A 23,584-nucleotide genomic window follows, 5' to 3' on the forward strand; every position below is an offset into this window, starting at 1 on the left:
AAGTCCTTTCTAATCCCATGATCATACTACTGATAATAATACAGGGAAAACAGTCCTCCCTTGATGTTCTACTGAGAAGCCACCATAGGAAACATGATTGCTGGGGAGCTTTTCTGTCTGGAGATCCTCTGGCCATTTTCTTCCTAATGAGACCTGAAAAGGCAGGATTGAAAAGAAGATTTATGAAATTCAGTCTCACCAGTGTGTAAGTGCTTATGGGCTGGGAACACACGGCCAAAGAGAGGGGTTCCTGCTCTCAAAGTGCTGCCCTAAACGTGCTTACCCAGACTCCCATTTCACCCCTATGGCCTTAGTCAAATCCACTTCCCCCCAATACTCACCGCAGGGATTTTAAAGTGCTACTTGGGGACTTGTGGGACCAGAGAAGAACTGATAGTGTGGCCATTATTAATTCTATCAATAACTTTTAGGGGAAAAAAGCAGAGAATGAAGGAAAATTAAGAGGAAAAGGAAAAGGAAAAGAGATTTCTCCAACCTTCAAACTTCAAAAGAGCATCCTCCCTTCCCGCAGGAAAGTTTTAAGCCTGAAAAACCTCAGGTCTGAGGCGCTCAGAAGGAGGCTGGAGTTCAGAGACAGTTGCACTTGCTCCAGGCAAGAAGTGGCCTCAAAATCCCGCCTCCTGTGGTTCAGGGTGGAGAACTTGGCTTTTGCAGTTCCAGCCTGAATTCTAGTTCTAGGTCTGGAAGCCAGCGCAGAGCTAGCTAGCAGTGCTGCTTCTTCCTCCTAAAGATAAGGGGAAGGAGAGTGAAACTCCTTGTCCAAGGTCACACACACACAGATCTGAACCCAAGCTCCAGAGCTCCTGGCGGCTTGGATTGTGCCACCAATAGGAACTCGAGCATTTGCTGTGTGAGCTCAGCCGAGTTACCTCCCCCTCTGAGCCTGGTCTCCCCAATCTAGGACAGCAGATGGTGTGGCTGGCTAGATGTCGAGGCGATGGCTTCCGAGGTGATCTCCGGCCCATTTCTCCTGGGCGGAGCTCGTCTGTGCCCAGATGCTCGCATGTGTGTCCCGGATGGAACGTGAGCTCCCCGAGAGCCTTTCTTCGCCTCCCGGGCGCTTGCCCCAGTGCCTGGCTGGGGGAAGGCTGCCTTCCTGACCTGCCCCAACTCAGGGCGACAGACCAGCGACCCCGGGGGCTCCTGTGGGAATCATGCGGAATGATGGGATTTGCCCTAAAAGATAATAAACAGATGTTTCATTGTAGAAGTATTTTTTTTTTCTTTACCCTTTTCTTAAAGCCTTTGGGGGCCCCCGGCAAAAGAGCTTCTGAGCCCCCTGTTGGCGAAAGCAAAAACAGCTTTGTGCTCACTCAGTTGGGAGCTCCGAGTTGGGAGCTCCGAGTTTGCCTCCGAGAGTCGATTGCAGCGCCCCGCTCAGCCCGGCTGAGGGCTGGGCCCAAGGGTTCGCGAGCCCCACCACCGTCCCCCACCCCCACAGGCCTGCCCGCGGACACTCCCCAGCCCCCAGGGCCCCCCGCTCCAAGCCGCTGGCCGGCGGCCCAGCTTGCGCCCAGGCCCTCCCCGCAGCCTCAGCCGCTCCAGCCCCTGCCCCTGCCCCTGCCCTCGGGGGAGGTGATGTCAGCGCGTCAGGGCTGAGGGGGGCGGCCGCGGGGGAGCCCTCCCGGAGTGCCGAGCCGCCGGCCGGGCCCACGTCAGATGCGGCGGCGCGGAGATATATAGGAGGCTGCCGGGGCCATGGCTGTCGGCACTCGGAGCTTGGGAGGGAGCGGGAGCGGGAGCTGGGACCGAGGCGGGGGCGCAGCAGACGGGAGTGGCCGGCGGCAAGTTCCGCCGCCGCTCCGAGGTCCGATCGCGCCGGTGCCGCCGCGAGCCAGCGGGCGAAGACCGCGGGCTATCCCGGCGGCGGCCCCGGAGGCAGCCCCGCCAGTCCCGGCCGCAGCGGCCCCGAGCGGGAGGGCAGCCCCGACGGCCGAAGCCATGCTGGTCGCCAGCCTGGCGGCGCTGGCCCTGGCCCTGCGCCTGACCCGAGCCGTGCGCGGGGCGCCCTGCGAGCCCGTGCGCATCCCCATGTGCCGGGCCATGCCCTGGAACCTGACCCGCATGCCCAACCACCTGCACCACAGCACCCAGGAGAACGCCGTGCTGGCCATCGAGCAGTACGAGGAGCTGGTGGACGCCAACTGCAGCTCGGTGCTGCGCTTCTTCCTGTGCGCCATGTACGCGCCCATCTGCGCCCTGGAGTTCCTGCACGACCCCATCCGGCCCTGCAAGGCCCTGTGCCAGCGCGCCCGGGACGACTGCGAGCCCCTCATGCTCCTCTACAACCACAGCTGGCCCGAGAGCCTGGCCTGCGACGACCTGCCCGTCTACGACCGCGGCGTGTGTATCTCCCCCGAGGCCATCGTCACCGATCTGCCCGAAGGTGCGGCCGGGGCCGGGGCCGGGGCAGCCTGGGGAGGGATCCCGGGCCCAGCGGCGTCGGCCCGAGCTCCGGGCGGCGGGCTGGGGGCTCGGAGGCAGGGCTCCCGCAACCGCCGCCCCTCCAAAACTCCAGGGAGGCTTCCGGTGGGGAAACTGAGGCTCGGGAAGATCTAAACGGGGTGCCTAATAGCGGTCCCGCAGCTGCAGGCACACATGCACCATATACAAAGCGCACCGTGCGCACGCAGTCACACACACACACACAGACCATACACAAAACACACCTTGCACACATCTCTGTCTCTGTCTCTCTCTGTGTGTCTGTCTCTGTCTCTTTCTCTGTCTCTGTGTGTGTGTCTCTCTCCCATGTGTGTGTCAATCTCTCTGTTTTTGTCTCTCTGTCTCTGTCTGTCTGTCTGTCTGTCTCTCTCACACGATACACAAAACACACCTTGCACATGCAGTCTCTGTGTGTGTGTGTCTGTTTGTCTGTCTGCCTCTCTCTCTCCCTCTCTGTCTGTCTCTGTCTCTCTGTCTGTCTGTCTGTCTCCTTCTCTGTCTCTCTTTCTTTCTCTCTCCCCAATCTGTGTCTCTCTGTCTCTGTCTCTGTCTCTCTCTGTCTATCACACACACACACACACACACACACACACACACACACACACCTCGTGCACATATACCACACCACACTACACACAGACACACCCTGGGTTTGGAATGGGAAGCCCCAGGCTCTCTGCCACGGTATACATCGTGGCTTCAGGCAAGTCACCTCCCCCCTCTGAAACTGTTTCCTCCCCTCCTACATTGGGGGAGCTCGCCCAGATGCACTCTGAGGTCCCTTCCAGCTCCAGAGGCATGATCCTCTGATCTCTGTGGGCCTCAGTTTCCTCCCCTGTACAATGAAGAAGCTGGCCCAGTTGCACTCTGGGGTCCTTTCCAGCTCCAAAACTATAATCCTAGGCTGTGAAACCTGATTCTACCCCTCGGTTTGCCTGGAACTCCAATCTGCAGCTGCTTTTCTCTGCTTAGGGTACTGGCCGCTGAGAGCCGGCAGCTGGAGAGGCAGGGGAATCCCGGGAGAGACTAGCCCGACCCCAGCCTACTTCCCTTTCTCCTCTTGAATTGGGGCAGATAAGGAAAAGGGGGGAGGAAGAGCTGGGAAAGCGCAGCCTCTCCCTTAAGGACTTTGCTTCCCGGGCTTCCGTTCTCTGATCTTTCCTTATAAACTCTCGGGAATCCGTGTCCTCATCTGTAAAATGGGGATAATAACGCCCTTGGTTTACACTAATGGGGGAGGGACCTTAAAACCCTGCACAAACTTGAATGCGGCCGCGTTTATCTTTGTTTATAATTCAAAAGGATGTTTAGCACAAGTGCCCCGCACATAGTAGGGATTTAAATGCCCCTTGATTGGAGCGCATAATGATGATGATGTCACCAGCACAGTCTCCGAGTCTGCAGACTTAATGGGAATTCCGCTCCACTTTTCTGTGTCTGGTTGATGGACCAGGCTGCCCAGGTAGAGAATCCTGAGACTTCCGGGTCTAGAGACAAAGCCACTCTGGCGTGGGGTCTGGTGACAAGAGTAGAGAAGGGAAGGCGGGCAGAGGCCATGCTGGGTCTCATCAGGGATTTGATTATGGGAGAAAGTTCCCTACAGGACTAAAAATTGGAGCTTAAGGTCCCTGAGACTTGCTTCATCTGGACTAAGGTCAGGGTCGTCTCATCCTAGGTTTGCAGAAGGTTCTTTGCCGGCTGTTTTTCAGGGCTTGAAGGCCTTTCTTCAGCCCCCTGACCCCCCCCCCCCAGCCTCTGCTCTCTACTGGGAGGGGGAGCTACCTCAGGCCAGACACTGCTTTGACCTGTCCTTAGAAGTCCACCACCGGTTGCCACAGGGAGTATTTCATAAACACCTGGTGGCAGTCGAACATTTGTCTGGATCAGCTCATCCTCCACCTCCTGAAGGAAATCACACGATCATGGCTCTGTAGTAGAAGGGATCTCAGCCACGATCTAATCCAACCTTCTCATTTTACAGATAAGTAAACTGGGGCCCGGATCCCACAGAGAGCAGTTATCAGAAGTGGGCTTTCAACCTAGGTCCTCTTGACTCCGCAGCCAGTGCTCTTTCCATTATTCTAAGCAAGTTAAAGCTGCAAAGTGAAGTCCAGAATGGAGACACCTCTCTGGATAATTTGGAATTTAAAAAAATCTCTAGCTGAGTGGTGGGTGGCTTATTTAGTGCTTGGCATATGATCGGTGCTTAATAAATGCTTGTTTATTGCTCAATGAATTTGGCCCGTTTTGTATGTAGATTTAGATTATATCCATATAGAAAAAGTCTGAGAATTTGGACATTTTTTGTTTATAGCTGAAACTTTAAAAGTTGATCAATGCATCAGAGATTCCTTCTCATTCTGAGACTCTAGAACCGGATATGGGCCAAGGGGAGAGGAGGAAGTATCCAATCTGACTATTTCCATTTCCTAATGTATTAAATAAAGTTCCCAAAGCTTTCCTTCCCTTCCTTTTTCCCATGGAGATGCCCTAAAACTGGAGCCTGCCTTGGGAAAGTAGGAGAAATGCTGTAAATTCAAGATAATGTATAATATGAGGATATATGAGTGCAAGAAGTCTGAGAGGGAGGAAGAATTGAAACCAGAGGCTATATGTCAGGATGCTACTTCCAGGTCCTTCATTCTGCCAAAGAATACAAAAGCCACTTGCTCTTTCAAGAGAGAATTAAGATGAGTGTGGACCACAACATAACATTTCCACTCTTTCTGTTACTGTTTGCTTGCATTTTTGTTTTTTTCTTCTCAGGTTAATTTTACCTTTTTTCTAAATCAGATCTTTTCTGGGCAACAAGATAACTGTATGAATATGTATACATATATTGTATTTAACATATATTTTACCATATTTTACATGTATGGGACAATCTGACATCTAGGGGAGGGAGTGAGAAGAAGGAGGGGAAAAGTTGGAACAGAAGGTTTTGCAAGGGTCAATACAGAAAAATTACCCATGCATATGTTTTGTATATAAAAAGCTATAATAAAAAATAAAATTAATTTAAAAGAGAGAGTTAAGATCTAACATGCCAGCTGGCCCATCCCCTTTTGTAGATGCAAAGTGGATAGACATGACCTCAGACATGATGGTGCAAGAGAGGCCTCTTGATACTGACTGCAAGCTTCTAAACCCTGGTGAGTTCCTCTTTGCTCAGTTTCCCTGGTCATCTTCTCCAAAATAAATGCAACAGCTGCTTTCAATTTCTCCTTTTTCTTTTGATTTCTCAAGACCGATGTAAATGCAGAAAGGTGAAGCCCACCCTCACAACCTACATGAGCAAGAACTACAGCTATGGTAAGTCATGGGGTTTCAAGAAGATGGACCTGGAGCTGTCCACTTCTGAGACTTGGATGTCAACAAAGCTTTGTTCAGGAGACTTGTAGCTACTCAGGCCTTGTCAGCTGAGGAAAGGAGGGGATTGAGGGGTTATAAGGTGAATGTAGTTCAAAGGTCCGGCCAGGATGCACAATGTAACTCTGGTGTCTATGTGAGAGAGACAGACAGAGACAAAGAGACAGAGAGAGACAGATCTAAGGTAATTCCACCAGAATCTGCTGAGGATCAGGATTTCACATTATAAAAGACAAGGAATTCTCTTCATATGTCTTGTTTCTTTTCCTTGAGGGACCTTGCTGCCAGCTGGTTTGGGTCACTGGGCTTCTTCCTCCTGCCCCTAAAAATTTCCATGTTTGGGCTGTAATTACAACTCTCGTGGATAAATTATCTTTTTATGGAATCTGTGCGTGCCTTATAGCTTTTTTTAAAAAGAGGAAAATGAACCTATAGCTGGAGCACTCAAATTCTATTTTTAAAAAAATCTCCTTAGTGATGTTTGTGTAGGACTTTTCTATTGGGCAATGGATTTTTCCCAGATTTTCTCAATCTATCCAAACACTAAGACTGGGAGTTTGGTTGAGTGGGCACCTTAACCTTTTCACAGAGGCCCAGTAAAGTGTCTTCTCTGTGGTCAAGCTGTTTGTAAGTGAAAAACCTTGAACTCAGACCTTATTGAGTCTGCTCTTTCCACTACTCCAGTGGTTACTAACTACAGTCCCGTACTGGCTACAGAATATTGCCAGGGATGTGATAATAAGAGTCTTATAGCACTCTAAGGTTGGCCATGAGGTATATCTAATGTTATACTATATATATAATATATATATACATACATACATATATATGTATATATATACATATATATGTGTGTGTGTATATATAACTTATAAATGTATTTTACTTTGTATATGAATATTTGTAAATTGGTGTATATATGCATGTGGGCAGCTAGGTGGCACTGCAGTGGACCTGGCATCAGGAAGACTCATCTTCCTGAGTTCAAAAATAGCCTCAGACATTTCCTAGCTATGTGATCCAGGGCAAGTCGATTAACCCTGTCTGCCTCAGTTCCTCATCTGTCAAATGAGCTGGAGAAGGAAATGGCAAACCACTCTGGTATCTTTGCCTAGAAAACTCCAGATGAGGTCACGAAGACAGACACAACTGAAATAACTGAACAACAACAAACGTGTTCTCATTTAACCAATGAGAAATCTGTGTTAGACAGAGAGAAAGTGACTTGTCCAGGTTCATACATCTGCTAAGTATCTGGGTCAGAATTTGAACTCAGGTCTTTTTGAATCCAAGTCCTTCTGTAGATTATTTTCAACTGCATATGAATAAGTCTTTATAAAATATATGTGAGAGGAGACATGTAAATTTATTTAAAGCTATCTCTGAATGCATCATTATTCTCAATCAGAAGGCTACTTCTTATAGCGGTCAAACTGTTATCATGTGGAGGTCACAGGACTTTGGGGAATCCTAGGCTATCTCTACTAGAAATTTGAGTTAGTCATGATAACTAAATTATTAGGCTACCCTGATTTGAATATAAATTAAAATGTTCAAATCTCTACAAGTGGAACCAGTAGGTTACTTTTGTATTAGAAAGCTGGTTTTGACACTTTCTATATTCTCCTTGTGTTTCTAAAACTTACATGTTTCCCAAAAATGTGCTGGGTGCAATTTTTGGGCTACTTTGGAAATTGACAGAAGTACTTTATAGCTTATAATCAATATTTATTAAGTACCTGGGACTGTGGTAAAAGTTAGAGAAATAAAGACAAATGTAGGAGGCCTTTGAGAATTCCTTTCCCACTCAACCTGTGTCCTCACCTGCTGGGGCACTCTCTCAGTGTACTTTCCTCACAACAAAAGTCTTGTGTCCAGAGATTTAGCTATATGTTGTTCCCCCTGTTAAGATCTGAGAACCTGGAAGACAGGGGCTGGTTTTTGTGTTTCTTTATATCCCCAGCACTTAGCAGAGTGCCTGACATACAGTAAGTGCTTAATAAATGCTTCTTGACTTAACCTTACCCTTAAAAGTCCCTGTCGCAAGGTTCGTGTATACAAAGGACTTTCCCCAGAATAGTCCTGTGAGGTAGAGAGTATGAGGAAACTGAGTCTCAGTGAATGAAGCTAACTTATCTAAGATCATAGGCCCAGAAAATATTGGACCCTTTTGTCTCTTTCCAACTGAAATGGTATTCCTAGGAAGCAAACTTGAAGTGCCTGCAACATAATATTATTTAGTCATTTTTTAGTCATGTCTGACCCTTCATGACCACTATTGGAGTTTCCCCTGAGGGCAGCCTTTGTTGCAGTTCTTATTCCAAGCTCCTTTTTGGCTGTACACTGCAGAGAGCTCACACCTATCAAATGCCTCTCAATTTCCTCTAATGATCTCCATCTTCAGATACTCAAGTTGTCCCAGCAAAATATTGACATTAAAAAATAGAGTCAACAAGTTTTTATTTATGTGCCAGGAATTATACTAAGCAGTGGGGGCACACTCACCCAAAGGGCAGAAGCACTGTGTCTGTCCTCAGAAAGCTCAGATTCTGAGAGAGACAGCATGTAAACAGCTATGTACAAATACAGTTGTTGTTATGTAGCTTATTATTTATGTCTGACTCTTTATCACCCCATTTGGGGTTTTCTTGGCAAAGATACTGGAGTTATTTGCCAGTTCATTCTCCAGCTCACTTTACAAATGAAAAAACTAAGCAAATAGAATCACACAGCTAGTTAGTGTCTGAAGTCATATTTAAATTCAGATCTTCCTGAGCACCCTATCTATTGTGCCCTACAAATAAAATACAGGGAAAATTTAAATTAATCTATTCAAAAGGCTTGGGAAAAGCCACAAACAGAAGGCTTGTAGGTAAATAAACAGTAAAGGACACTATGCAAAGGACAGGGGGGAAAAAAGACAGTCCCTACCCCCAAGAAGCTTACAATCTAATGGGAAAGACAACAAATAGGTACTACAAGCTACATAAAAGGAAAATCAGAAATAATTAAGGTAGAAATTTAAGAAAAATTGGGAAAGACCTTATGTAAAAGTAAGGTTTTAATTAGGATTTAAAGAAAGCCAGAGAAGACAGAAGATGAAGGAAAAGAGCATTATAGCCATGGGAAAACAACCAGAGAAAATACCTAGAGCTAAGAGATGAACTATCTTATTCATGGAACATTAAGGAGACCAGTGTCACTGGAACTAAGAGTACCTGTTAAGAAGTAAGATATAGAAAGACTGGAAGCTGCAGGAAGCCATTAGAGTTTATTGAATAGAGAAAGCTCAGGGTGATACCTGAGCTGTAGGAAAATGGCTTTAGGGACTGAATGGAGAATGGATTGGAGTGGGGAGAGACTTGAGGCAGAGAAACCCCCTTGTCCGGCAGACTATTATAACAATTCAGATGTAGAGTGGTGAAGGCCTACATCAGAGGGGATGAAGTGTCAAGAGAAGAAAATGGGCATATTTGAGAAATTGCAAAAGTGAAGTCAAATGGTCTTTAACGACAGCTGGGATATGGGGGGATGAGAGTGAGGAATCCAGAATGACTCCTAGGTTGTGAGATTGAGACTGGGAGCATGGTGGGGCCTTCAATAATAAAAGAAATGGTAGGGAGTGAGGAGGATTTAAAGGAAAAGCCAATGAGTTCTATTTTTGCCCATGTTTATCTTGAGAAATCTACTGGAGATGCAGTTAAGGATGTCGGAAAGTCACTCGGAAATGTGAGCTGAACTTGCAGGCCCCAGAGAAGTGACAGTAATCAAATCGGTGAGTGTTAAGGATTGCTCATGGTATCTTTTGAATTGCAGTGATTCATGCCAAAATCAAAGCAGTGCAAAGGACTGGCTGCCACGAAGTCACCACAGTCGTGGATGTAAAGGAGATTTTCAAGTCCTTGTCACCCATTCCCCGGACTCAGGTGCCTCTTGTGACTAACTCTTCCTGTCAGTGTCCGCACATCCTGCCCCACCAAGACGTTCTCATCATGTGCTATGAATGGCGTTCAAGGTAGGTATAGGCAGGAAGGGAGAGCAGGGAGAAGGCGAATTTGGGCATCTTTGCATTTTTAAAAAATGGAAGGGTACATGTGTGCTTAGATATGACTTTTTTCAATTTCAGTTTTGTCTTTGTTATTAAGCAACTAGCACCGTATGTGGTACATAGTAGATGCTTAATAAATGCTTATTGGTTGACTGATTACGTGGTGGAAAACTCTAAACTTTAAATATAAAAATATATTTAAAGCAGGATCAGTTGCTTTAGCTAGAACCCCCTTCAAGAAGCTTGCTCTGACTTGCTTCGATGTCATCCTCATTCTGTGTCAATCAATCAATCAGCATCTATTAATATTAAGTGCCTGCAATATGCCCAGCATTCTCTTTAGTTTTTTTAGACAAAAATAAAATTCTCTCTGCCCTCAAGGAACTTGTGTCCTATTAGAGGAGACAACGCGGGACATATACTGGTGCTTTTAAGAGATACAAAATCATTTTGGAGGGGGAGGAATTATCGGGTCTCAGTATCCCAGACCTAGAATTTCTGAAAGCAGAGACCTCCACAGGGCTTAGTTGGAGTGACTAGAGGCAAAGACCTGGGCTTGGAACATGGTTGGTTACCTTGCTTTTCTCAGCCTCAGTTTCCTCTCCTGAAGCATCTTGGAAGTGCTATATATATATTTAAATACTATAAGAATGCTATCATTGCTGCTGCTGCTGCTCCTGGGAGGGGAGGGGGAGAGTTGTGAGCCTCCACAGTAAAGTTTACAGTAGATGTAGCTTTACAAATCCTGACTAGATAGACACAGTCATGGCACGTTATTTCATCAACATTTTGTTTCAGAATGATGCTTCTTGAGAATTGCCTGGTGGAAAAATGGAGAGACCAGCTGGGGAAAAGGTTTATAGTAAGTATGACCAGTAGCAGGTGGCAGAGAAGAGAAGAGAAGAGAGTCTGTGTGCCTTGTGTGTGTGTGTGTGTGTGTATGTATGTGTGAGTGTGTGTATATCTGTGTGTGTGTTTGTGGTGTATGAGTGTATGTGTGTATGTGAGTGTGTGTATATATGAGTGTGAGCATGTGTATATGTGTGAGAGTGTGTGTGTGTGTGTGTGTAGTATATGTGTTGGATGTTGTAGGGATATAAATAGGGAGGCATAGGGGGATATGTGGGAGGAGGAAGATGTCACCACACAGATACTTTATAGGTTTTGATAATTCATCTCTGTGTTGCCCGTCTGTGATAAGATCCTACCTTTGAAAGTCAGTGTGACCTAATGGATGGAGAGAAGACCTCAAAGTCAGGAACACTTGGCTTCAGATTTCTAGTCTGACATAGATTAGCTGTGCCCCTAGTAGCTCACACAGTGCCCAGAGAATTTGGGGATAGGGACTGGATATGTGATTTCATCTGTATGAAAAACTCCCAGGTAGGAAACTTCAGCATCTCCTCTGAAGCGTATCTTCTCAGAGGCTTAGCTCCATAATTCTCATAGAGAAGCATAGTTCCAAAGCTGCTTCCAAAGCTGATTCTCTAACCACTACACCATTCTTCTAGCTTAAGAAAAGGTCCATGAAGCAAGGAGAAGCCATCTTCTTTGCCTAGTCTAATTACCTGGCAATTGATTGAGATTTTTTTGACTTGTGTGCTTTAAAAAAAAAATCTAGTCTCCTGCCTTCCTTTCAAAAACACATTGACTTGTTTCAACACACTTTTATGAAGTAGTAAGTACATACACAACAGTGACAGAATTCTCTCCAACACACCAGATTTGGGATTTTAGAGAGAGACTAAGGTCAAACCTGGGCGCCTGGGTGAGTACCAGTGCCACAGACCAAAAGTTACAGTGATGGCTCCATGTGGCAATATCCTAGCAATGTCTGAGGCAAGCGTTCTCAGCTCTTCTGTGGCTTGGTCTCCTTTGGCAGTCTAGGGAAGCTTATTCCAGCCCTTTTCAGATGAGGAATTTTTATATTCATAATTCAAGGAAAGAGTAAATTTCAGTCAGAAGTCAGTCATTTTTTCTCCTAGTTCCTGGACCCCTAATATCTCTCCATGGATACTTTGGGGATCCATGAAAATCAAGTTGAGAACCTCCCTGTCTAGTGTGGCTCCCAAAGTAATATCTTTAACATAGTTCAAGAGCCGGCAGCCACCCCCTTCATCCAAAGGTCAGACTCCTGGCAACCTTGGCCATCTAGAACACAAGCTGTGAAAATGGAAATAAATGAAAATAAATGTGAACAGGGGAAAAAATCTGAAATGAGGCCATGTTCCCATGTTCTTGAATTTGTGTGAAAGGGAGAGCTACCCACTGATTAGTAACACAAGTCAAAATTGTCTCTACAGCAGTGGGAAGAGAGACTACAAGAGCAGCTACGAACGACTTCGAAAGGAACTCCCGGACGGACCAGCCGCAGTGGCCCTCCCAAGGCCAAGGGAAAGCCCCCTGTTCCCCGGCCTGTGGGCCCTCAAAAGAGCATCAAAGCCAGGAGCGCCCCCAAGCGACCAAAACCCCAGAGGGGGTGAGCCTTGCAGTTTCCTCCATCAAAGACTTTCAGCCATGACGGGGTCCCACGCCTCCTTCGGGTATATGCCCAAGACCATACGCCCAGCACTAGAACCTGGGCATGGCCTCAGTCCTCTGCAGATTGTGTTTCCTAGCACTTTACTATCCAAGGTTTGCTTTCTCATGCTTAGCCACGCAAGCCATAGCTCCAGGTCGGCACCTGCATTGGTGCTTGAGGAGGGTTTGGGCAGAAGGGCAAAGCTTCTCATCGCCAAAGCAGCCACGTAAATAGTCTATCAGTTTGCATGTGATGGCTGAGAGCACAGCAGAAGGGTGCTCCTGTCGCTGGGGAGGATGGAGAGCAGACAACAGGAGGACATTGCGGTTCCTAGTGATGGTTCCATATGCGTATGGTATAAAAATGCCTCATGTGCCAAACTCTTGTTTGTAAAATGCATCTTACTTCAGGCTGCCTTCTACAGTTAGGGTTTTAACTGAAGTCTGTAAACAGGGCTGATGAATACTTGTTTGTAAAAGAAGCAAGAGCTAGGAAGGAACGATACAGTATTTCAGAGAGCTCTGTGAGATGTGGTGGGTTGTTACTGTTTTCCGTGTGTAATGAAGTTGTTCCACAATTTTAAGAATCGTGGAACTTCAGAAGGTCAGCCACCATCTCATCCAACCAATATGCAAAAAAAAAACCATTATAATATTGCTCAAAGAGCACCTCCAATGAGGTGGGACCCCCCACTTCTTGAAGCAACCTTGCCTACAGTGGGAGATCTCCAAATATTATGTTTTAAGGGCACAGAGTAAGATGGGATAGTTTGATAGGGATAACCAGCCTGCCTTTCACATCTATTTCTGGCCCAAAAACTCAGAAAAGAGGCTAGAGCTCATCTTGAGACATCAGCAGGGATGTTCTGGATTGAAATTCCACCTGCCACTGAGGTCCAGGGCTATGGATCTGTGCAGAGGTAGAGGGGACCCAAGGAAGTAAATTTAATTAAACAAATGTTTATCAAGCACCAAATGTGTGTGGGTCCATAATTACCCATGGCATAGTGACTGGAGAATTCATCTCAGAGCCTAGAAGATCTAGATTCAACTATCACTTATGGCACCTATTGGCTGGGATTCCAGATGAGCTATTCAACTTTGTAATGTTCTAGATAATACTCAAGATTCTAGTCTTAGAGAAGATACTGATCTGAATTGATAGAGGGACCTCCTACCTGGATAAAATTAAAAATCCAGAAAGATCCAGAACAGAGGAAAAAAAATATGCTCAGCAGAGTGGTAGGCCCTAGAGCTACCAAGAGAGAAATGAAATCATTCCTACCTCCAACGAGCTTACATTCCCCTATGAATAGCAAGTATTTTCTTGAATATCTCCAGTAGGTAAAGTTCCTGTTCCTTTCATATTCTTCCCTAAGTTATAAGGGCTAGGCCAGCTCCCATGAGGTTGGGTCCAGCTCTGTCCCGAGCCACTGTGAGCACCTCAATAGACAAAATCTGGCTACAAGGCATTTGAAAAGAGGCTTTTCTTGTGTATTGGTGATTTGTAATTAGAAGACTCGGGGTTCTGAGGCAGCCCCACAACAATGATATAGAGTCCACACAAGATCTTTGTAGCTTGAAAAACTCAAAGTAGCACCGAGAGTCTGCCTGGGGTTGCTCCACATAACTGGCAGGAAGTATTCTTATTCCTTATCCCCCCTCTCCCAGTAGAAAGGGAAAAGCTCTTATTTTGTAGGACAATCTTTTTAAAAAAAAATAGTTTGTGACAGTGTCCAAAGTGGAATTCGAACCTATGAGCCCAATGTGGTGAGCATAGCTTTCAGTGAAAGTGGCTGAAGAGAGAGACCTTCTCCTTCTGATCCTGATATACTTAAAGCAGGTTCTGGAGGACAGGGGAAGCCATGATCTGACCCTGCAGTGGAAAACTGAGTTTTTCAGTGAGGTGAAAGTATGGCCACTTATCAGAGGTAGTAGTGTATCTTGTTTTTTGGACCAGAATCTTTAGCTGGAAGAAACCCCCATGGCCATCTCCCCATCCCATAGCTATAAAAGAAGCCCACTCGACCTACCAGCAAACGGGCATTCATCCAGCCTCTGCCTGCTATTTCCCTGGCACAGCCAGCTCCCATTAAGGAAATGGTTGCCTTCTACCAGAGCAGACTGTCTGCTCTGCTGCCATGGAGACTCCATTGCCTGAGAAATTAAGGGACTTTCCAGGACTTCAGAGCTAGTATGTGTCACAGACGTCAGGGGTTGCTTCTTCATCTGATTGTTTTAAGGGATCAGAGAACCACACAGCCAATGTCTACCAGAGCTGGAGGCCCAGTCGTCCTGCTCCAAGTTCTGCCTTCTCTACCACACCAGGCGCTGCCTGGCAACATAATCAGAATTGTATATTATTGCTTAAATATTTTATTCCTTTCTATTCCTTCTGCTAAGGGGAGTTAGTGTTTGAAAGGGGACAAATAAAGGGACAAAGATGGGACTAGATCTACTTGGGATTTTGATATTTTTCTACCACACACACACACTACACCAATGACATATCCCTTTAAGAGCTGCCTTTTCACCTCTCCTGGCTGAAGAATCCAGAGAGGCATTTTCCTCATGAGTCAGTTTGGTACAATCAGAACAGCATTGGATTAAAAGACACCTGGTCCTCTCCTTGGCTCTGCCAACAGCTACTTTTATTATAGCTTTTATAGCTATACTTTTATGAGGAAGAGATGTTCCCTTCCCAACGTAATCCTGTTTCCCCATCAAGAAACTGAGAACAATGTCACCAGCCACTTCCCAAGATGCCTTCCTGTTCTACACTCTTCTCATTCTCTGAGCATCGTTTTTTTTTTCCTATTCCAAGAATACAAACCCTCAGCAAGGTTCACCACCCCATCATTATAGCTTAATGGGCCAAAGAACACAACTGAGTTGAGAATTCCTTTCCCCAAAGTCCTCCATCTACTCTCTTAGGGACAAGAAAAGCTCACCACCTTCTGATAGCTTTCCCAAACACTGGAACCAAGAATCCATGCCCAGTACACTGCTTGATACCTTGCTACTTTAAAAGCCTATCTGGTGTTAAATCACCTTATCTCCAGACTCTATTCCTTTGCAACGATTTTTTCTCCCTCCCTTCCCTAACTTCATCCCAACCTTGGAGAATCTCCTTCAGGAATTCTGTCACCTTTTGAGTTGGGACTGTCGTTCCCCTTCCTCTCCCCCCTCCTCATTACTTTAAATTTCCTGTGTTTACTTATCTATGTATAGGTAACTTTGCTATTCCAATGTAAGTGCTAATGGGGTTCTTTTTATTTTCTCCCTGACATCTTGCCCATTGCGCATTTCCTAACCCTTAGCATTTAGTAGATGCTTATTGAATTGAGTGTTATTGGGAACATTTCTTCTATTTCAGTGCTTCAAAGTAAATAAAATGGCAAGAGAAAGTCGGTCAGGCTCTGGGCTGAGTAGGAATCTTGTTTGGAGGAAAGAAGTCGAGGTGGCAGAAGGAGGGATGTGCTGCCTCAGGATCAGGTAGTCCTGGGTGCAGGTGCCACATCAGATAGTTCCTAACTGTGTGACCATTGGGCAAATAAGTCATGTGACTGCCCCAAGCTTTGGTTTCTCTAGTGCAAAACTCACCTCTCTCAGTCTGTGTCAGGGATAAATGTGAGATTATTATTCTGTGAGTCTTAAAGCAAACTCTCTAGCAATCAACAAGATTTTATTCATAGCCTTCTATGTATCAAGCGCTGGGGATACAAAAAAAACAATACCAGTCTGCCATGGAGTTTACATACTGTTAGGGGAAACTGTGTATACTTAATAGAAAAAAATATATACCTACAAGTAACATTGTGAGCTATTTTTAATTTGCAAAGTTTCCTTCTACAACTAAATCTCCTTTGATCAAGTCCAAGGCACTTGCTGAAAGGGGAAGTAGTTTTTTGTTTGTCTTGTTACTATTCTATTTGAGAGAAATCTTTTAGTGAGGATTTCCCCATTAAATAGACCTAAAAGATAACATTTGGATAAAGTATTGCTCCAAGGCTACATTCTGTCACAGTAAACAAAATCAGTAAACATTTGTAAGTACTGGCCACAGGCTAGGTGATTAAACGCAAAGATTAAAATGAGCTAATTTGAAGGGCTTTCATCCTATTAGTCCAAATTTATTCCACCATCCCATCTGATCTATGGGCCATATTCACATGATGGACCTTAAAGTAGGTCCCTGATGATCTCGAAACAATGTTTGTACTAAGGACTCAACCCAAAACTCACACAAGCTCATTCTAGGATGGCTTTGTCTTTTTAGTGGAGGGACTTTCAAAAGTGACTTCCATTGTATCTAAGATGTCTTACTTTCTTTGGACCAAATCATCTTCCTTTCTGGCTTTCTATCAATATGTAAATAATGAGGCAAGACCAGATTTAGCAACCAATTGCAGAAATGGCTTGAGAGAAAGGAGTGGAGGATGACTATAGAGCTGAGAATATGGTAGTACCTTCATTTAAAAAGATGAAGGGCTGATTTGGGAAGAAAAATCAGTTCCATTTTAAATTTGAGATCCTTGCAGAGCATCAGTTTATAAATACTTGATATGCTCCTGGTAGTGTACAGCTGGTGCTCAAGAGAAAGATATCTGGGAGTCATCTGCATTAAAAAGGTTAATAATTGAACCCATGGTGGTGATGTTATCGAGAGGATGTAGAGAAAAAGAAGAGAAAACTGCCCAAGACAGAGCCTTGGAGATACCCATGATTGAGAGACAGGAAATAGATGAAGCAGTGGGGGGCTGAGAGTGCGGTGGCTAGATGGTACAGTGAATAGAAGACTGTCAAGAGAACCCGAGTTCAAAGTTGGCCTCAGACACAACACTTAATGAGCTGTATGACCCTGAGCAAATCAGTTAACTTCAATTGCCTCCCGAAAAAAAGAAAACCAGAGAGGAGACCTACATTATAAACTAGGGAAAGAGAGTGTCCAGGAGAAGGAGCACAATAATATAGCTGGGTGAGGTAAAAAAAAAAAAAAAAAAAAAGATTAGGATTAGGATTAAGAAAGGTCATTGGCTGTAGCAGCTAGGAGATAATTAGTAACCCTGAAAGGAATGATTTCTATCAGATGGTGAAGTCTAATGGAAGATTTCAACCCCTGGGAAGAGAGTGGGAAATGAAAATTTAGAAATAATCTGGATGGCTTTTTTCTTTAATTTTATTTTTTTGTTACATTTAAGTTCCAAACTGTCTTCCTTGTTGTCTCCCCACCTCGCACTAGAGAAGATCACCATTTGACACAGAGACAGATAGATATGTATACATGCAAAACTTTACCATGTATATTTCTATTTCTCAGTCCTTTCTCTGGAGGTGGAAGCATCTTCCTTCTTAAGTCCTTTGTAGTTGATTTGAATATTTATCATACTTAGAATAGCTTAATGATACACAAAATTCTTCAAAAAAAATTAGTCATACTATTTTCTTGGTTCTGCTTATATAAAAGTGCTTACATATCTCCCTCCCCCCCAATCAACCTGCTCATCATTTCTTATAGCATAGTAGTATTCCATCACAATCACATACCACAACTTTATACATTCTCCAATTGACGGGAAATTTGCAGTTCCTTGCTACCACAAAGAGAGCTGCTATAAATATTTTAGAACATATAAGTTCCTTTGCTTTTTTTCCTTCATTTGGGAAATGGACCTAATAGTGGCAATGCTGGGTCAAAGAGTATATAGATTCCAAGATTTGTGATGGAAGATGTCATCCACATCCAGAAAAAGAACTATGGAGTCTAAATGTAGATCAAAGCATATTGGTTTTACTTTTTTAATTTGGTTTTTTTTTCTTTTTCTTCTTTCTCATTGCTTTTCCCCCTTTTGTTCTGATTCTTTTTTTATAACATGACTATTATACAGTTATGTTTAACTTGATTGTACATTCACAGTCTATACTGGATTGCTTGCTTTCTCAGAGTGTTTTGGGGTGGGTGGGATAAAGGAAAGAAGGAAAATGGAATAAAATCTTTTAAAAAATAAAAATTTAAAACTATCTTGTATTCAGAAAAAAAAATAGAATACTATTAAGTGGGGACAGAGAATATACAGAGTTTTATAACTCTTTGACCATAATTTCAGACTGCTCTCCAAAATTGTTGGATCAGTTCATAGTTCCACCAACAGTATACTGGTGTCGCAATTTTTCCACATTCTTTCCAAGATGCCATTTTCTGTTTCTATCATTTTATCCAATCTGATAAGTTTGACATGATAGCTAAAAGTTGTTTTAATTTATATCAATAATGATTTAGAGCCTTTTTCTTATGAGAATAATTTTCATTTCTTCATCCAAAAAATGCTTGTTCATATCCTTTGACAATTTGTCAATTGGGGAAATGACTCATATTCTTATAATTCTGACCAAGTTCTCTATGCTTTTGAAATATGAGACCTTTATTAGATAAACTGTCTATAGAGAAGCTTCCCCCAATTTTCTGCTTTCCTTCTAACCCTGGCTACATTGGTTTTATTTGTAACAAATGTTTTTTATTTAATATAATAAAAATTATCCATTTTACATCTAACAGTATTTTCTGTCCCTTGTTTATTCACAAATTCTTCTATCCATAAATTTGATAGGTAATATGTTCTATGTTCTTCTAATTTACTTACCTCTCCCTTTATTTCTAGGTCATGTATCCTTTTTTTTTTTTTTTTTTTTTTTTTTTTTTTTTTTTTTGATTGTATCTTAGTAAATAGTGCAAGATATTAGTTTGTATCTAGTTTCTGCCAGATTGCTTTTCAATTTCTCCCCCACAATTTTTTCTTACAAATTGAGAATTCTTATCCCAAAAGCTAATTTACATTTTTCAAACACAAGGTTACTATAATAATTTACCATTGTTTAATATATATCTATTTTGTTCCACTGGTAAATGTTTCTGTTTCTTAAACAGTACTAGATAGTTTTGATAATTACCATCTTATAATACAATTCTTATAACACAATCTGGTACTGCTACACTTCCTTTTTTTACATTTCTTTTCATTAATTCCTTTGATGTTCTTGACCTTTTATTCTCCCAAATGAATTGTTATTCTTCTAGCTCAATTAAAAAATTGTTAATTTGAGATGGCATTGAATAGATTTTAGGTAAATTCTCACTTTTACTATTAGCTCTACCCACCCATTTCTCCAACTATTTAAATCTGAATTTATTTGTATGAAGTAATGTTTTATAATTATGTTCATGTAGTTCCTAAGTTTGTATTGTCAGGTAAACTCCTGGATATTTTATACTGTCTATGTTTATTTTAAATTGGGTATCTCTTACTATCCCTTCTAGTAGTATTTTGTTGTGTGACATGTAGAAATGCTGATGATTTATGTGAGTTTATTTTATATTCTGCTATTTGCTAAAGTTATTGCTCCAGTTACCTTTTCAGTTAAATATCTAGATTACTACTTTAGCTGCATTCTATAAGTTTTGGTATGTTGTCCCATTATCATCATTCTTTTTGCTAAAATTATTTTTGTTTCTATGACTTGTTAACCCATTCATATTTTAAGATCAGGCTAGTTTCCAATTAATTTTTTTCTTAACAATATTTTATTTTTCCAATTACATATGAAGATAGTTTTCAACATTCATTTCTCTAAGATTTTGAGTTTCAAATTTTCTTCTCTTTCCCTCCCTTAGCTCCCCTCTCTCCAAAACAGCAAGCAGTCTGATGAGTTATAAATGTACAATCATTTTAAACATGTTTCAATATTAGTCATGCTGTGAAAGAAAGTTCAGAACAAAAGGGAAAAACCACAAGAAAAAGGGGAAAAATGTGAAAATAGTATGCTTTGATCTGCATTCAGTTTCCATAGTTCTCTCTCTGGAGGCAGATGACATTTTCCATCCCAAGTCTATCCAATTAATTTTTAATCTGTGTTTCCATATCCCCTATTAAATATATTGTATTATGATCTGAAAAGGATGAATTTGTTATTTCTGCTTTTCTGCATTTAGCTATGAAGTTTATGTTCTAATATATGGCCAATTTTTATAAAGGCAACATGTGCTATTGAGAAAAAGGCATATTCCTTTCTATTCACATTCAATTTTCTCCAGATATCTCTCATAGGTAGCTTATCCAAGGCACTCTTTCTCTCCTTGATTTCTTTTGTTGTTATTAGATTTATCTTGTTCTGAGAAGGGAAGGTTGAAGTCCCCCAATATTGCAGTTTTGTTATACATTTTCATCTGTACATTAATTAAGCTTTTTCTTTAAAAATTTGTATGTCATAGCATTTGGTGCATATAGATGTAGTATTATTATTTCATTATGTATGGTACCTTTTCTTATAATATAGTTTCCCTGTTTATTTCCTAATTAAATCTATTTTAGCTTTAACTTTATCTGAGATCATGGTTACTACCCACCTTTTTTGCATATGCTGAAGCATAATAAATTATACTCTAGGCCTTTGTTTTTACCCTATGTGTAGCTTTCACATTTAAAAATATGTTTCTTTTAAACAATATATTTTCAGATTCTGGTTTTTAATATATTTTACTAACCATTTCCATTTTACAGGTGAGTTCATTCCATTTACATTCAAAGTTATATTATCATTCTGGAGAACATTTAGTTGCTATGCCCAAAGGGCTATAAAACTATGCATGCCCTTTGATCCAGCAGTGTCTCTATTGGGTCTGTATCCCAGAGAGACCAAAAAAAAAAAAAAAAAAAAAAGAGCGGGGGGGGGGGGGGGGCGGGGGAGAAGAGAATCAACATACAAAAATATTTGTGGCAAGGAACTTAAAAACTCAGTGGCTGCCCATCAGCTGGAGAATGGCTGGATGATTGCAGTGTGTGAATATAGTGGAATATTATTGTTTATAACAAATAGTCAGCTGGCTGATTTCAAAAAGACCTAGAAAGGCTTACATGAACTAATGTTTGGTGAAGTGAGAAGAACCAAGAGAACACATACACAGCAACAAGAAGATTATACAGTGATCAACTGTGATAGTCTTGGCTTTTAAAACAATTAAGGTAATTTAGGCCAATTCCAACAGACTTGTGAGACAGCCATCTGCATCCAGAGAGAGTACTATGGGGACTGAATGTGGATCACAATATAATATTTTCACTTTTTTCTGTTGTTATTGTTTGCTTACTTGTTTTTCTTACTTATTTCTTCCTCTTTTGATCTGATTTTTCTTGTGAAACATGATAAATGTGGAAATATATTTAGAAGTATTGCACATATTTAACCTATGTCAGATAATTATCTATTTATCTAGGGGAAAGGGGGAATGGGAAGGGAGGGAGGAAAATTTGGAACACAAGGATTTGCAATGGTGTATTTTGAAAACTATCTTTGCTTTTATGTTGAAAAATAAAAAGCTATTTTAAAAAATAAAAACAACTGTCTGAATTCAGACTTAAGATAACTATTATTTTCCTTTTTTTCTTTTTATTGTTTTTTAATTCAGGTCTTTTTGTATAAAACAACTAATAAGGAACTGGTTTACATGATTGCACATGTATAAATTATAGGATTTCTTATCTCAGAGAAAGAGGGGAGAGAAGAAAGGATAGAATTTAGAACTCAAAAAAATTTTAAATGTTTTTAAAAATTGTTTTATGTGTAATTGAGGGGGAGATAAAATGTTCTATATATAAAAACAAAGGTATAGTTATTAATTGTGCATTTCTTTTCATCGTTTTCTTCACTGTTCATCTCTTTCTTCCCCTCTTTTTACTCTATCAGTCCTCAGACCTCAAATTTACTTCTAACCATTTCCTCCATAACTGACACTTCTTCTAAGAATTCTCTTATCCTCTCCCCTTCCCCTTTTTTTTTCTTTAATCTATTCCCTAAACTAAGAGTCCCTCCCTGGTCTTCTCCTCTTTCTCTCCTATTTCTTAATCTGCACTCCTTTCAAAGATTTTCTCCCTTGTCTTATCCCTTCACCCTCCCTATTTCTCTGTTAAGAAATTTTTTATACCCTTTCTAGATGTTAATACCTCTTTAACTCAGTTCTAAAAACGTTCTAGAACTGCCAGTCCTGCATCCCTTCCTGAACTCTACTGTAATAGTTCTTACATTCACTCCTTATTTGTATATTTTCTTCATTTTACTTCTCCCTTCTTCATGTATAAATCATTCCATCATACTCAGATTCAACTCTAAGCCTTCAAACTATGGATGATCTTTCAAACTGCCTAAGTAGTGATAACATTCTTGAGTTACATATAACATTTCCCTATTTAAGTAGTGTGATTTTACCTTATTAATTCATTATTATTAAACTTTAAAATTAGTCCTTCATATTTATCTTCTTATACTTCTCCTCATTCTTATAGGTAACATTTTTTGTTCAATTGCGGTCTTTTCTTCTAGAATACTTCAAAGCCCTTTATGTCACTGAATATACATTTTTCTTTGCAGGATTATATTCAGCTTTGTGAGGTAAATTACTCTTGTTATAAACCCACCTCTTTTACTTTTCAGAATTTCATATTCAATGCCCTTCGGCCTTTTATAGTAGATGCTGCTAAAACTTGTGTTATATGACTGTGGCTCCACAATATCTAAATTATTTTATTCTAATCAGAAAATAATACAATTTTCTCCTTGATCTGGGAACTTCAAAACTTAGCTATAATATTCCTGCAATTTTTCATCTTGAAATCTCTTTCAATTGGTAATTAGTGTTTCCAATTTTTAGTTTATCTTCTACTTCTAAAACTTCTGGGTAAAGTGCTCTTAATATCTTGAAGTATATAGGGGCTAGGCACTGCTTTAGATATTTTTATAATATAATTCTTTTTTCTTCAATCTGTTTTCCAGGTCAGTCCTTTTTGTAATGAGAGATTTCACATTCTCTTCTATTTTTCTTATTCTTTTGGTTATATTATATCTTGGTGTCTTAATGGGAGTACACTCACCAGCACCTTGCCCACAGAGAGAGACTGGATCTATGCATCCAGTGCTATATTCCCCAAATCAGTGGTCTGATCCCCACACTGTCCATGGAGTAAAAATTTCTGAAGCTGAGATTGGTGCTGATACAGCTGCAGAGGGCTTGTTTGCTGATTCGGGGCATCTTCCCCAGAGGTATCTACACTTCAATTGGGCCAGACCACCACCCTGGGAGATGGTGTCATTCCTAACATGCCCCCAAATTGTTTTAGGTTGGACGATTGTTTT

General features: G+C 42.0%; 1 protein-coding gene across 1 annotated transcript; it reads left to right on the plus strand.

The window, feature by feature from the left end:
- Positions 1-1,592: 1,592 nt before the first annotated feature.
- On the plus strand, positions 1,593-14,972 carry SFRP4 (secreted frizzled related protein 4). The gene is made up of 6 exons (XM_031951977.1): positions 1,593-2,407; positions 5,538-5,618; positions 5,713-5,778; positions 9,652-9,850; positions 10,682-10,745; positions 12,187-14,972. Exons 1-6 carry the CDS (start codon positions 1,720-1,722, stop codon positions 12,364-12,366), a joined length of 1,278 nt encoding a protein of 425 aa, XP_031807837.1. The 5' UTR covers positions 1,593-1,719; the 3' UTR covers positions 12,367-14,972.
- Positions 14,973-23,584: the final 8,612 nt, after the last annotated feature.

Source organism: Sarcophilus harrisii, chromosome 1 (assembly GCF_902635505.1).
Source record: "Sarcophilus harrisii chromosome 1, mSarHar1.11, whole genome shotgun sequence".
NCBI lineage: Eukaryota > Metazoa > Chordata > Mammalia > Dasyuromorphia > Dasyuridae > Sarcophilus > Sarcophilus harrisii.